At 38.3% G+C, this 15,100-nt stretch overlaps 1 protein-coding gene across 1 annotated transcript in view; it reads left to right on the top strand.

Annotated features, from left to right (window-relative positions):
- The window catches only part of LOC134210508 (cadherin-related tumor suppressor), a 236,466-nt gene that overhangs the window by 159,475 nt on the left and 61,891 nt on the right, over window positions 1-15,100 (top strand). The window contains exon 4 of the mRNA XM_062686549.1: window positions 302-610. Coding sequence (XP_062542533.1) covers window positions 302-610 — 309 coding nt within the window. The remainder of the gene's footprint in view (window positions 1-301; window positions 611-15,100) is intronic.

Here is a 15,100-nt window from a genome sequence, read left to right on the forward strand (position 1 = left end):
CGTGCATATTCCCCCATTTGAAACTTTGCAATATTCCTCCCCAAAATGACAGTGCACTGCACCATGGTGAAACTGAGTCACGATCTCGCTGTAGCCAGCCCGTGCCCTGCGGTATCGTCTCTATTGCTGTTATCAGCTCCGTGGACGCAATTTGCGCAGCGTCCTCGATCGATCCAAATTACAAGCCACACATCTCTTTCTTCATCCAAAACATAAAACATATGCCCCCTTCGATAATAATCTATTGTATTATTAAATTATCCTTTTTCTCTGTTTCTTCTCTCCCTTTACCCCGCGGCAGATCCGAGTGAATGTGTTGGACAAAAACGATAGCCCACCGACATTTCGTGACGTTCCGTTGGTATTTTCCGTGTCGGAAGATTTAGCCGTGGGACAGACGGTAGCCCAAATAACCGCAACTGATCCGGACACACTGGGTACCTTGGAGTACTCGCTGGTGAAAGGCGACACCGGAAAGTTCCTGCTGGAGAAGAACACCGGCCTGCTAAAGCTGCGCGATACGCTAGATCGCGAAACCGAAGATATCTACCGGCTGTTGATCAGCGTCACCGATGGCGTTCAAAGCACCGAAACCACCGTTACTGTGCAGGTAAGCAAATCATACAATGCCACCCACCTCCACCCCGTACCCGTATGTTGAAATGAATTTTAATTCGTGCGATGCCAATCCGATTGCTGACCATTTGGGTGAATTTGATTGATTACTGAAAATCATAAAATACTTTCTCAGTGAGTCCGTTCATTTTATACGCATCATCGGGCATCGTCGCTGCCCGTTTTGGCAGCCACAGAACATTCGTGTTGATCTGAAACGCATTAAAAAAAATCCACCTCTTTTCAAAAAGCACCATCAAGGGCCATCAACCAACAACAGTGGTTCACGGTTGCGAAATTGTGCATACACATTTTTTTACAAGGTAGAAATATAAACGGCAATGTAACTCAGACAAATCAGCATTAGTTTTCACAATTTTTTTTCGTGCCTTTTGATTTTGAACCTGTGCTTTTTGGACCCGTGTGAAATTATGAAAGAAAAGTGTTTCCCTTTCATCCTGTATAAGCGCGTTCACTTTTCTTTCTGCTGCTTAGTTTAAGTCGTAACCTAATCGAAACATGTGCTGACTCTTGTCATAAGACGAATTCATAATATCCCATTGAATTCCACCACGTGCTAGGTTGAAAAACTAATTAAAAATTAATGTAAATTCTATGGAACGATCATTTCTCTGTCATCCATTTTCCGCTTCCAAAACTGAGAGAGTGCACTTTTTGTACCTTCAGGCGATTATCCAATATCATTCGGCACATCACAGCCGCCTCGTTGAAGAATGAAAAAAAAAACTCCAATAGAGAGTACCCATATAGAGGCCGCACTACTCCCGGGCGAACATAATCTCAGCCGATCGCATTCAGGACTTTTGGAAATTTTCAACTTCTTGTCGCTCCCCTCTGTGCCAACAAAGCAGCAGTGTGTAATAAAACTGGACACCAAAACGCCGCAAAAATGATGACGAGCTACGTTTTATTTTCGGAACGAAAGACCTCTCCCCACACCATCATTCGCATCAGATGGTTAGAATTATAATACAACTTTTTAAAAAGAAACCAGCCCGGTGAATAATGCGCCCAGCAGTAATTCATGACTGACTGAGACTTCGTCGTCGCCGTCATCGTCATCGGCTGCCGTCGCCAGAATGGTAATTTTCAACAATCATTTTTCTTCATCAAACATTTACCACATGTCAAAGTCAAAAAAGGATCTTCCTCGCCAGCATCAGAGCTGTCCCCAGAGTCTCTCCCGGTCCACACCACCGCCCCAATCGAGCGCAGAGTGCGTTGATCTACTGACGGATGGCAAGAGATTTTCGTTCCGTTTCAACCGTTAAGGCGAAACGTGTGCGTCGTTGACCATGACGTGATGCGGTGGGTAACGTAAAGGGAGAATTTGGGGTGCAGCTCTGCGAGATAAAATACACTCGTTTTGCATTTCGCCAAGCAGCGTCGCGAATCGCCCAATCTCAACAACGCAACGGCAGCGGCAGCATCGGGGGGATCTTCCTCCCAAGAGGGAGGTAAGATGGGGATTCTGAAGGGAGGAGTACGGAAGCCATTCGGACAGTCGGGCCAGCCAGCAGCGCGCGGCAAGTGAAAAGAGATAAGAAACTGGCATGTGTGCCAGGAGGAGCCCACCGTTTTAATCTCTTAGCCGTTTTTTTCCTTTACCCTAAATGTAATTCTCATGTTTTATAAAAATATCAAGCTAGTATTATTCATCCTGGTTAAATGTAGTGAAGGTGCGGGTCATCTTTGTAACCAGAGCCGTTGGGCTTCAAGATTTTTCGACTCCTAGTGCACGATTGTGGTGAGGTTGATTGATCACGATATGTGTAATGGATGATTCTGGCTGATACAAAACCAACAAAAGAGTTTTTCTTTACTCTCTGTAGTAAAAATAAAATATAAATAATTTCTAAAAAAAGATGATTCCGGAATTCATAAAAAAAACTGCTTTATTTGAATATATCTTCTTCTTCTTCTTATTGGCATTACATCCCCACACTGTGACAGAGCCGCCTCGCAGCTTAGTGTTCATTAAGCACTTCCACAGTTAATAACTGCGAAGTTTCTAAGCCAAGTTACCATTTTTGCATTCGTATATGATGAACCCAGCCACCCTCAGCATGGTCTTGCTTTGTAGCCGCGCGTCTTACCGCACGGCTAAGGAGGGCCCCTCATTTGGATAAATAAATTAATTAAAAATCATTATTACGTAAAACGAATCTTTAAAACTTAGTTGGCTCATCGGTCTTGGACAGGGAATCAATATTCGAGCAATGCCAAACAATATACCCTTTGTCATCAACAGAGTTTGTTACTGACAAACGCACCTTGCAACCTGAACCTGGACACAATATGACAAGAATCATTTGCCTTGCATGCTCTGATATTTCCGAGAATACGAGGCTATATTTCTAATCAGAGTTAGATTATCGAATATTCCCAAGAAAGCAGAAACTACGATAACATAAAACCGAAATTTGCTGTAGATACAATGCAAAATAACGGAATGAAAAGTTAGCAACACAATTACCTTTATTTATGTCACGGACAAAATACTTCGGATCTTTGTCATTATTATCTCCGACAAAAACAAAACTTTGTCGTTGGTTATCTTTTGTCGCTAGTTTTGCATACACATAGCATAGCATAGCATAGCATAGCATATCTGACCGCACACTATCCTGGGTTGGCTGTCGATAGGGACGTTAGATGCGCCAGAAAAACAGCCTGGGGCTTGGCATGTTTTTCATTCAACGATCCCTTTGTTCAACACCTGGCCAGGTCCTTACGATCAGTGGGGATTTGGGTGGGAAGTGTTGATTAGATACCTACTTAAGAAGATGCGGAGAACTCGCGCGACCTTCATAGGTATCTGGAGTTGGAATTTGGATGGGTTATTAAGGGGTGCTTTTCTTGGCGAAAAAGCTTGAATATTATATTTTTATTGGAATTGATATTGCAAAATGTGATGTTTTGTTCTTGAATGTAATATGAATGAATGGATTTTGGCAAAACAATTCCATTGATTTGCATTCTGCAGCATATTTCTGAAATAATAAATTGTAGTAATATTAGAGTGTGATGTAGTGTGATACGTCTTCAGAATCTACGTCAGCACCCAATGTTTCTGAAAGTGAAGATTATTGTTATTTGGTTAGGTAAATCGTTTATGACAAGATGATTGTTTATAAATGTTTATGCGAGATTATTTAAAATATGTGGATCTCCATGGTAATTTGAGAAAATGTATGGGAATATTAAGAATAAGTGTATAAAAAACGTTAAAATTTATGAAAATCAAAGGAGAGCAAATTGATCCTTGGTGTGAAACAAACTTCACCAGCAACACTTGTTTCAGCTGAAAAGGAAATACAAATATTTAGATCGGGATTATTTGAAAAATAGTTTACAGTGTCCCTGACCGAAGGACCTCAGCTTCAAGAAATCAGCGTCACTAGATCACCGTGTGTCAAAAATTATAAAAATACAAATGGTAAAAATTATTCAAATAAATATGTTTCTTCTATTGTATTGAAAATGTTACCTTTCCTTTGTATCTTGTCAGCTCCTCCCGTTTTTCTAAAGTTTGATCATCGAACGTATTAAAATTTTGTCAGATAATAACGTCTTAGGCAAATGATGCCCTCTCGATATTCCCGTATTTTTTTTTGGTAAATTTTTAATAAATATTTTAATGAAAATGTGGAAAAATAGATATTAGAAAATATGACAATATGAAGGGAATTAAATATGTGTATATGAAAATATGAGAATATGAAAATATTGAAAATATGAACATTTGAAAATATAAATAATAATGAATATGATAGTAAATAAAAATATCAAAATATAACAATATGGATATATGAAAATATAAATCATGAATATATGGAAACATGTTATATAACTGAAATATGAAATATAAGAAGTAAACATTGAAACAAGCAAAATTATGAGAATATAACACATGAAAGCATAAGAATAAGAAAGTGTGAAATATGAAAATAACTTCACACTTTCGCACTATTATATTCACATGCTATAAAAATGAAAATATGAGAAAACGAAAGTATGAAAATATAAATGTATATGAAAAAATTAATATAGGAAAATAAAAATATTTGAAAATAAAGATATATGAAAATATAAATAAATGAAAACATAAACATATAAAAATATGAACGCACGAAGAAACGAAAATATGAAAACAAGATAAAATGGAAATATAAAAATTTGAACATAGGAAAATATGAATAAATGATAAAATGAGAACGTGATAGTATGAATACATATTTGAAAAATATATAAATAGAAATATGAAAATATATAAGTCAAAATTATAGTTCCTTATCAGCAGTGTATGGCAGCATAAAAATACAACATAATGATATTATGAAAGCTTAAAAATTTTAAAAAATTATGGAGATAAAAAAATAGCAAAATTTGAAAATATGGGAGTAGAAAAATATGACATTATGAAATTAATTAAATATAGAACATATAAATATGGAAAATTGAGGAAATAAATATACGAAAATAAGAAATTATTCAAATTCCAAATAAATGAAAAAATGAAAGTGGAGTAAAACTCATGTTTCTTTTGAAATTACTGTCCAGATTGCTATCAGAAATCAAGGTAGGTGTAGTCCTTGATTTCAATCTAAGACAAAAATTACAAAAGCGTGAGGATTACTTCTCCGTACTACGCCCATCTGTACCGCAACTAGGGGAGGGAAAGGAAATGTTGATGTGATACTTAAAGAGAGGCTCTTCCCTCAGCGACACCCTCATAAGTACCACGGAGTTGGATATTGGGAAGGTATTCGTTAGGTCAGGATTTGCCTGTAGCTGGCAATGTGACCGTGGTAGATCTTACCCCGTAACACACCACGTAAAGGTGTCTACCCAGCGTTACGGGTAATCGTCAGTTGGCCACTTTTATATGGACGAAAAATGCACACGAATATCGCGCATGAACGATTTTATTGCTGTTTTATTGCATTTCTCAAAAATGTACCCGATACTTTTTCAGAGATGACGAATATTGGATGCAGACAAAATTTCTACAGATGTTCTATGTTCTTCAAATCATTCTGGATTTCAGAGCCTTGGTCTATCCGGTCAATTACGCTTGGTACGAAACCAAAAGCAATGTTTACACAGGCTCTTAGAGGCCATGCGCATGATTTACGATTTAGATAGGTATATTACGCTTTGCGAAATTTGCAAATTTTGGAATCATGGAAAATTCAAAGCGGCTCCAATGAATATTTTCCTGGCTAGAGCTAATGCTAAATTTGTATTTTTCTGTTAATATTTGTAATGACATTTTAAGTCAAATCAAGTCGTCTAAAGAATAACTGGATTAGTGAAAAGGTTTTGAGGATTGTCGCTAGTTTTGCATACACATCGATGAAAAATTGATTCCCTGGTCTTGGACGATGTTCCTCCAGTTTCCCCGAACGATTAGGGTTCCCAAGTCTGATTCTACCGCGTGCAGCCAGCGTGTTCGTGGCTTTCCGCGAAGTCACCGGCCTCTATTCAGTTCTCTGTTGGATATTATTTTCGCAATTCTTTCTTTCGACATTCGTGCCAAGTGACCAGTTCACTGAAATTTGCAATATTTTATACAATACACCATATTTTCTTTTTTGTACACTTGATACAGCTCGTGATTCATGTGTCTGCGCCACACACCAATTTCTAGTTTCACTTTCGAGTATTGTACGCAGCACCTTACGCTCGAAAACCCTGTCGAAATGCGTCGCAGCATGTGTGAAATAATATAAATGACAGTTGTGCGTTACTTCCATATCGAGTGGTGTGCCCTTGAAAACGCGAGTACTTTGAAATTTGGATTCCGTGAGAAGTGCCCTTAACGATCTTTATATCCGTATAGAACCACTGGTTGAATCAGAGTCTTATACAGAGCAAATATCGTTTCCGTCTGCATGTTGCGGGACCTAAGCTGGTTACGTAATCCGTAAAAGGTGCTGATCACAGCGGCAATACGTATTTTTACTTCATGGGAAACGTCATTGTCACATGTCACAAGCGCACTCAGGAAAACAAATTCTTCAAGAACTTCAAACAGATCCCCATCAAGTACTACCTCAGCCCTGACACCTATATCTCTACCCGCAACCATGTACTTTGTCTCGGTAGAGTTTGGTTAAGCCAATCCTTGCGAGATAAAAGCCTATACTACTGCCCAGCAGTCGCTGTCGTCCACCTGCATCACCCTGCTTCAATTCATCAAAGTTCACAAACGAGACACAATGACACTTCGTCTGCAATTCGAATATTTGATGCATGTATCAGTGTAATCGGTTTCGCCAGAAAACCATGAGATGTCACGCGATGTTTATATATCTGTCCCCTTTCAATATCTATAGAAACGCATAGGAAAACGCCAGAAAACCATGAGATGTCACGCGATGTTTATATATCTGTCCCCTTTCAATATCTATAGAAACGCATAGGATGAATGGCGTGCCACAAAAATCTCAAAAAATAATTGTTCCGTGACAGGGCATGCAAGGGTGCAATATCTGCTTTATTTTTGTGTTAGGCGAATTTAAAGAATATGATTAATTTATCGCCTAGTCACTATTCTTCGCATATATGTATCTAATGAAAAAAAATTATAAATTTTAATTTTAAAATAAAGCACCACATCCTTTTATGCGAAATTGATCGAAGAAGCCATGATTCTTTCAGTAGGTCGCCTATATAGGGCACTGCACGGACTGCTTTGTCTCTTTTTCGCTGCAAATAAATTAGAAAACAACAAGGCCAGTAAACGTCAAATTTCATGAAGAACGAAAGAGAAGGAGATTCATCCGTGCAGTGCCCTATAGGGCACTGCACGGACTGCTTCGTCTCTTTCTCGCTGCAAAGAAATTTGAAAACAACAAGGCCAGTAAACGTCAAAATATATGAGGAACGAAAGAGAAAGATATGTTTCCGTGCAGTGCCCTATAGGACACTGCACGAGAAAATCTCTTTCTCTTTCGTTCTTCATAAATGTTGACGTTTACTGGCCTTGTTGTTTTCAAATTTTTTTGCAGCAAGAAAGAGACAAAGCAACCCGTTCAGTGCCCTATAGGAAAAGGCGCTTTGCTCTCTGTCTCAGTGTTGTAAAATGTCATTTGCTTTCGTTTGTATAATTTTCCCAGATTTTTTTTCAGAAGGTACCCGAGCAGCACAAGTCAGACTAAAATGGTTGCAGCAACTTGATAGTGACCAAATCAAGTCGCATATCCGTTGCAGTAATCTATGTGGGACATGTGTGCTACTTGGGTAGCTATCAATTCATGATGTATTACGAACTTCTAGCTCTTAAATGTGCCTACAACTTTGTCTAACAAGACATTGCTGTAAATATGTAATCTGGGGCGTAGGAGGCAAAATGTCATTCAAATGACATTATGTCAAATGACACGTGACATTTTGGAGAGTTTTCACTCTCCAGCCTCAGATGTTATATTTAGAGAAATGTACCCTTGGACAAAAATATAGCCCTACTCAAGCGTTATGAGTACATCTGAAATTATGGAATAAATTTGGCTTCTAAAGAAAGTTATGAACAAATTAGTCAAATGACATGCAGATGATATTTTACAAGCCTGCTCTGTCTTATGGCGATCACGACTTTTTGCAGTAATGGTTCAGACACCTTTGAAATCATTGAACAGATGGTGAGTCTGCAAATTGTACTCCCGGAATCTATCAAGGATCATCCGCAGGCTAAACATCTGATCCGTCGTTGATCAGCACTCATGAAAACCAGCTTGTTATTCGCCGACGAAGCACTCCTCAAGCGGTCTCAATCTGTTTAACAAAATACGCGACATAATTTTGAACGCCGATTTCAGAAGGATGACCCCTCTCCTCTTTAATTGGCACACTCTAGTGTTCTCATAGATTATGTTTATGAGGTCATCCAACCAGCCGATAGACAGATCTTCATCCTCCCATATTTTCTGTATAATTTAGTTACTTTTGCTTTCCTTGGCAACTGCAGAATCTTCGATAGGCTACTTTACCAGGGTTGCGCTACCTACATCGCGTTGCCTTTCACGACTCTGACACGATGCAGAAAAGTGTGTACAGTTTTGCTTAGAGTCCCACGCTGGCACTCGGACAATGATCAACCACCCTCAATATGAGGTACAGACGCTGTTGTAGTCGCTTCTAACATAGAGAACAGACGCTTGATCAGCTTTGCACCTCAGCAGAGAAGCAAATCAACCAGAACAAAGTAAAATATTTTCGAAAAAAGAAAGAGCAGGAAGTAAGAAGGAAAAGGAAGAAAGAAGGAATAAATCCTAATCTAGGTCACGTTTGCGGAAAAGCCATCAGAATCCGAGTACCAACCTCCACCGCGGTTAGCGGTCTTTTTTGCAAATTGAATATCTTTCGGATGCTTTATTTGTCCAATCTCCACATGTGCTTCACTGTTGTATATCCACAGACAAGCGAGTGCACATTGTTTATTAAACGAGAGGAACACACTTTATGCCCCAATAACGGGCTGGGCGGATTTGTTAGAGTGCGAATCAATCACACTCTATCGTCCCAAAGGCTTGCTTGGCTAAAGCATTTGATGAGATTGGACAAATCAAGCATCCGAAAGAAATTCAATTTGCAAAAAAGAGCTAACCGCGGTGAAGGTTGGTACTTGGATTCTGATGGCTTTTCCGCAAACGTGACCTTTAAGTGGTCTTAATGTGTAGGGATTATCACGCCTATCTAGAGAGTAGGAGGTTGAGGGTTCGAGTCCCTCCAAGACACGTGGATTCTTTTTCGCAAATTTCATATCTATTTTTCCATTTCGAAACATGTGCTGTGCATATGCACAGCCAAGATATTTAACAAAAAAAAGTACAGATTTGAGTTTTTCCACTCGATCCTGCCAAAACTAGTATAGAAAGAACTAAAAAGGTGTTGAATTTTTTTTTTTCGGATGACCTAGGTTGTCACACATGAAATTACCGAGTTTTGAAATAACGTAACCTATTTCAGGGTCTCCAAAACGGCCTGGAGTTCAGAACATACGATCTACCCAATCAACCAAGCCCTGAATGATGAATTCGTGCAGCGTTAAACGTCCGAGCAGGTCTATTGAGCCGATAAGATTTCACTAATTACTTTTAGAAACTAGTTCATACCTTTCTGGTTCTCCAAATCATCCTGGAGTTAAGAACATACGATCTACTCAATCAATCAAGTCCTAAACGAGGCATTCCTATAGAATTTCACTCATTATGTTTACTAGCTACTACAGACCTTTTCGGCTCTCCAAAACGCCTGGGAGTTCAAAAGATGCGATCTACTTGATCACAGATTTGGGTTGAAAATCTCGCTAATAAAGACATAATAATAATAATTTATGAATTACATCCAGGAATTCTTTCGAAAATCTATTCATAAATCTATCAGGAATTCTTTCAAAAATTCCTCAAGGAATTTATTCCTCTAGAAACTTCTTCGGATGAAAATTGATTTATGAAAAACTGGTGATTCCGTAAGGAGTTCTTCCGGATTTTCCTTTAGAAATTTCTCCAGAAAACCCTTTAAATAACTTTGAACATTTTTTTTCAGATTTTTTTTTTTGATATTCTTGCTAAAAAATCCTTTACAAATTCTATAAAAAAAAATCCTTCGAAAATTATTTCTGGATTCCTCCAAGTTATTCTCCGAGAATTCCATCCTATTGGAAATTTTCTAGTAGTTTCTTCGAAATTTTCTCGAGAATTCTATACATTCAATCTATACATAGCAAGCTGGGCACTTTAGGGGAAAAATATTTTTAAACAAAAACGTTTTCTTGTTCAAATTGAATTTTGTATTTTTATTGTCTTTTCATCCGAAACTAAACCAGTGAAGGCCATAATAATGTTGCCTTACGGCCATGAATTGTTGCCTAAAGTTAGACCAAACAATAGACAAAAAACGACAATATTGTAAGTTCCACTTGACAAACATGTAAAACAAATAGTAATAAAAAAAATTACAGTTCCCCCTGAGGAAGACACAATCCCCGTGTCGAAACGTTGGGTAAATAACATACTCGTTTTACTAAATTTAGACTGAGTAGCCGTTTTTTACTAAAATACAAAAAGAAACAGTCGTCACACAAACAGTACAATCAACATGGCAGATATATACCAATTATTGTTGCCTAAATTTGCAAATAAATGACACCCCACCAAAATCAGTATAGATGTCACCAACTGCACCCACGTCACGTCACAAAAGGCACTTGGGCAACCAACTATTTCGGCCAGTTAGCCCCGGTCTCTCCTACTCTAGGATAAAACTTAATATTTGATATACTGATCAAACGCTTCACAAAGTTTCTCGACATTAAGTTTGTTACAAGTTTGGTGAAGTGAAGAGATATAATATCTAATTTAAAAAATAACTTGAGATTAAATTTCAAGATTGAAAATAAATACAATTCATACAAACAACTTCTCTGAAGACATCAATTATCTAAAATGGTCGTAAACGGAGAGAAAAACTTTTTTCTCTGATAATGGAAATTTCTTTGAGATAGACCATTGTACAATGGCTTCAAATCAAGTTCCGCATATTCTCAAACATGGTAATAGTTAACACTAAATCATGTCGCAAGACACATATTTTTGCTATTTTTTTATATGAAAAATTACAAAAGTAAAGGTTATTATTCGCTTTACCTTTTCTGTTGGAATCTAAATTAGCCCGCTACAAATTTTTAATACAAATTATGCCTTATTGATCTCTAAAAGGTTAATAAAATTAAGCCCCAGAATAATCCACCTTGCGGTGATGGTGCCTTTCTCGTGTATTATATAATATATCAAAAAAAGTACTTTCTAGAGTACACACACACACACATACAGACATCACTTGCAACCATTGGCAGACCGTCGAGTGATGCTGCAGAGGATGCTTATTTTCGACGTCATAACGCGCAACATCGACTGCCGTTACATCTTGGAGAATGTTCGATTTCATGCACCGTCTTGTCAACTCAGAAATAGCCAACTGTTATGGATCCGTGGCCACCGCACACATTACGGTCAAAATAATCCATTGGACTTATGCTGCGGGCTATTCAACGAAGTGTGTATATTTTTCGACTTTAATGTTAGCAAATTAGTTTTTAAAACTGGGATTAAGTCAAACAATCAGTCTGTGCAATTTATAAGTTAAAGACGATCTACAATAAATATAATATTACCTTAATTCGTTGAGCTGAGTCAATTGGTATATAACACTATGAATCTCCAAGCCTTCTATCAAAAGTTCGGTTTTGGAGTGATCCCATAGCCTTTACGTATACTTAGTATACTGCTCTTTTTTTAAACTGTCTTTTATTTGGAAGGCTAGTATACTGCTCTTCTACGCAAAAAGGGGCCGTCCACAAAGTACGTCACGCCTCTAGGGGGGAGGGGGGTTCAGAGCAGCGTGATGATCCATACAAAAATTTTAGAGGTTTATTACAAAAAGTGTGACGAAGGGGGGAGGGGGGGTTGAAAATCGCTGATTTTTGGGTGACGTACTTTATGGATCTTCCCAAATGTTAGTTTTGACTTTTTATCACAGAGCGCTCTACTTCAATGCGTTTTTCCCGGAAACACTCTCAGACTTTGTTCGAAAAATCAGTGAAAACAACATCAAGTCGATTTGTACCATTGTTGAATTTCTAAGCATACCGTCGTCGGGGGTTACAATGGGTCAAATGGGGGTGAGAATGGGTCACTGTTTCAACTACTTAGAATGTTTGTAGATTAGATTGAATGTATCTGAGGGCAAGAAGGCTAAAATATAAGAGACCTTTTTGAACGATTTTGCTATCCGACCTCCAGGGTGCCTGTGAGAGCGATGACCCATTCTCACCTCCCAGACCCAGATCCGAGAAGGGCAAAAAATTGAAAAAACATAACACTCTTCGGATTTGTTAAAAAATGTTTTGAAAATTCTCAAAACTAGCTGTATGTACCCGGCCTTGTCTAGGATTGCCAGTTTGATTTCTCAGATGTTGGAATTGCCAATTTGATTTCGATAAAACCAGTTGATAAACGGGGTTATCGTGTTTTGTTGTTGATACTTTCTCAGTTGATGAGAAGATTTGACAGATACGTATTTCGACCTCAACAGTAAGGCCGTCTTCAGTGTCTCGTACTTGACGAGTCGAGTCAAGTACGAGACACTGAAGACGGCCTTACTGTTGAGGTCGAAATACGTATCTGTCAAGATACAATTAAGTGGTGGAATTCAATGGGATTGTATAAACTCGTCTTATGACAGGTGAAAACATTCCACTGAAAAGCTCAAAATAATTTTCTTATCAAATAAATTCTTGTTTATATTCTAGGAAATAATATTACCAAAAAAAAAAGTTTACCGAAACTGTTATAATCGGAGAAGTATCATTTTCGAGGAATTGTTATTTTCGGAGAAATGTCATATTCTGAGAAATATCATTTTTGGGAATTTGATATTTTCGGGAAAATGTCACTTCGAGGAAATGTCATTTTCGGGGAAATGTCTATTCGCGGATCTTTTTTTAGGGATGGCATATTTGAGAAATTATAATTTTCATTTTCGGGCGAAATGTTGTTTCCGGAGAAATGTTTTTTAAAAATTGAAAATGAAAATTTTTTTTGGGAATTTTTTAATTAAAAGAATTGATTTCCAGGGAATTCCACAATAGCATATAACCTAACCGCACATTACTCCTCCTTCACACCTCCCCCTTTTCCGTTCAACTCCATCGCCTGTTTAGTATAAAGGTTACATGTCCCAATTTTTGAGGATATCGGTCAAGGGGTTCAGAAGTTTTACTGAAGTGGTCGTTTTCTAAATAACATACCCCACGCCCCGTAACCACCTCCCGCTTTTTCTAATGACCCTGCCACTCCTCTATAATCGTCCCCTTAGGATTGAGTATACGTGCCCCAAATTTGGTTTAAATGAACCCATGCATTTAAAAGGTATGTAAAAAAGTTCGTTTCAATAACATGTCCCTCCCTCTTTTCTTCTTTGACCCTCCCACCTATCATATAATCGTCTTATGACAGAGAATATATTAAGAAAATTAGTTTGAGCATTTTAGTGGAATGTCTTCACTTATCATAAGACGAGTTTGTACAATCCCATTTAATTCCACCACTTGATTGTATAGACATAGAGACACTGAAGACGGCCTTACTGTTGAGGTCGAAATACGTATCTGTCAAGTGGTGGAATTAAATGGGATTGTACAAACTCGTCTTGAGAGAATATATGTTCCAAATTTGGTAGAAATCAGTTGAGGGGCTCAAAAGTTATAAAAGATCGTTACAATGATATGGAAAAAGATCATTAACTAAACAATACCAACGCCCCCCCCCCCCCCCCCCATCCAAATTCTCCCCCTTTCCCTAATGAGTAATGACTCTATCAACCCCTTTATTATCTTCCCCTGGGGATAGAGAATGTGTGTTCCAAATCTGGTTGAAATCGGACCCGGGGGTTAAAAGTTGCACTGATTTTATTGTTTTTTAAAGAGTTCCCCTCTTCTCCCCCCCCCCTTTTTCCAATGACCATCTCACCATCTTTTTAGCTTCCTCCAAAGATAGTGAATGTATGTTCCCAATTTGGTTGAAATCGGTCAAGTGGTTCAGGAGTAGTTAGCGAACATTCGTACATACATAGATAGATTTGTATCGGAATTCAAATAGAGATCTCAGAATAGTTTCAACTTTGTTATACAGATATCATCCCTTTGGAATACATTAACGGTATGTTCGGAATCATTTGACGATTTGCTTTGAAATTCTTCGATGATTTGCTTTTACATCCCCTTCGGAATCGCTGGAAGATTCTTGTCGGAATCCGTAGAGGATTCATTCGAAGTCCCTCCCGACGATTTCCCTCGACAGATTGCTTTGGAATCATTCTACGATTTGCTTCTACATCCTTGGAACGTTGTCTACGAAATCCCTGAAACATTCACGTTGAAATTCATGAAGAATTTCCAACGGAATCGTTGGAGCTCCTGGAACATTCCCGTCGATATTCCTGGAGGATTCCAATAGGAACCTCTGGAAGATTCTCATTGGAATCCCTGAAACATTTCCGTTGGAGTTTCTTGAACATTTCCTTTGGAATCCCTGAACTATTTCTGTTCAAATTCCTGGAATATTCCCATCGGAATTCCTGGGTGATTCTCATTGGAATTCCTGGAATATTTCCATCGGAATCCCTGCAATATTCTTGTTGGAATTCCTGAAATATTCCCGTCGGAATCTCTGGAAGATTGCCGTAGACATCAAGTAAGGATTTGGAATCCTTGGAACATTCCCTCCGGACTACCTGGAACATTCCTGTCGGAATCCCTGGTGGATTGCCTTCAGAAGCCCTGGAGGCTCTTTATGCTTGGAGGATTCCCGTCGAAATCTCTGGAGATTCTCGTCGGAATCCCTGGAACAATTCCGTCGGAATCACTATTTCTCATCGGAATGCTTGGTTGATGGTGCAT

Source organism: Armigeres subalbatus, chromosome 2 (assembly GCF_024139115.2).
Source record: "Armigeres subalbatus isolate Guangzhou_Male chromosome 2, GZ_Asu_2, whole genome shotgun sequence".
NCBI lineage: Eukaryota > Metazoa > Arthropoda > Insecta > Diptera > Culicidae > Armigeres > Armigeres subalbatus.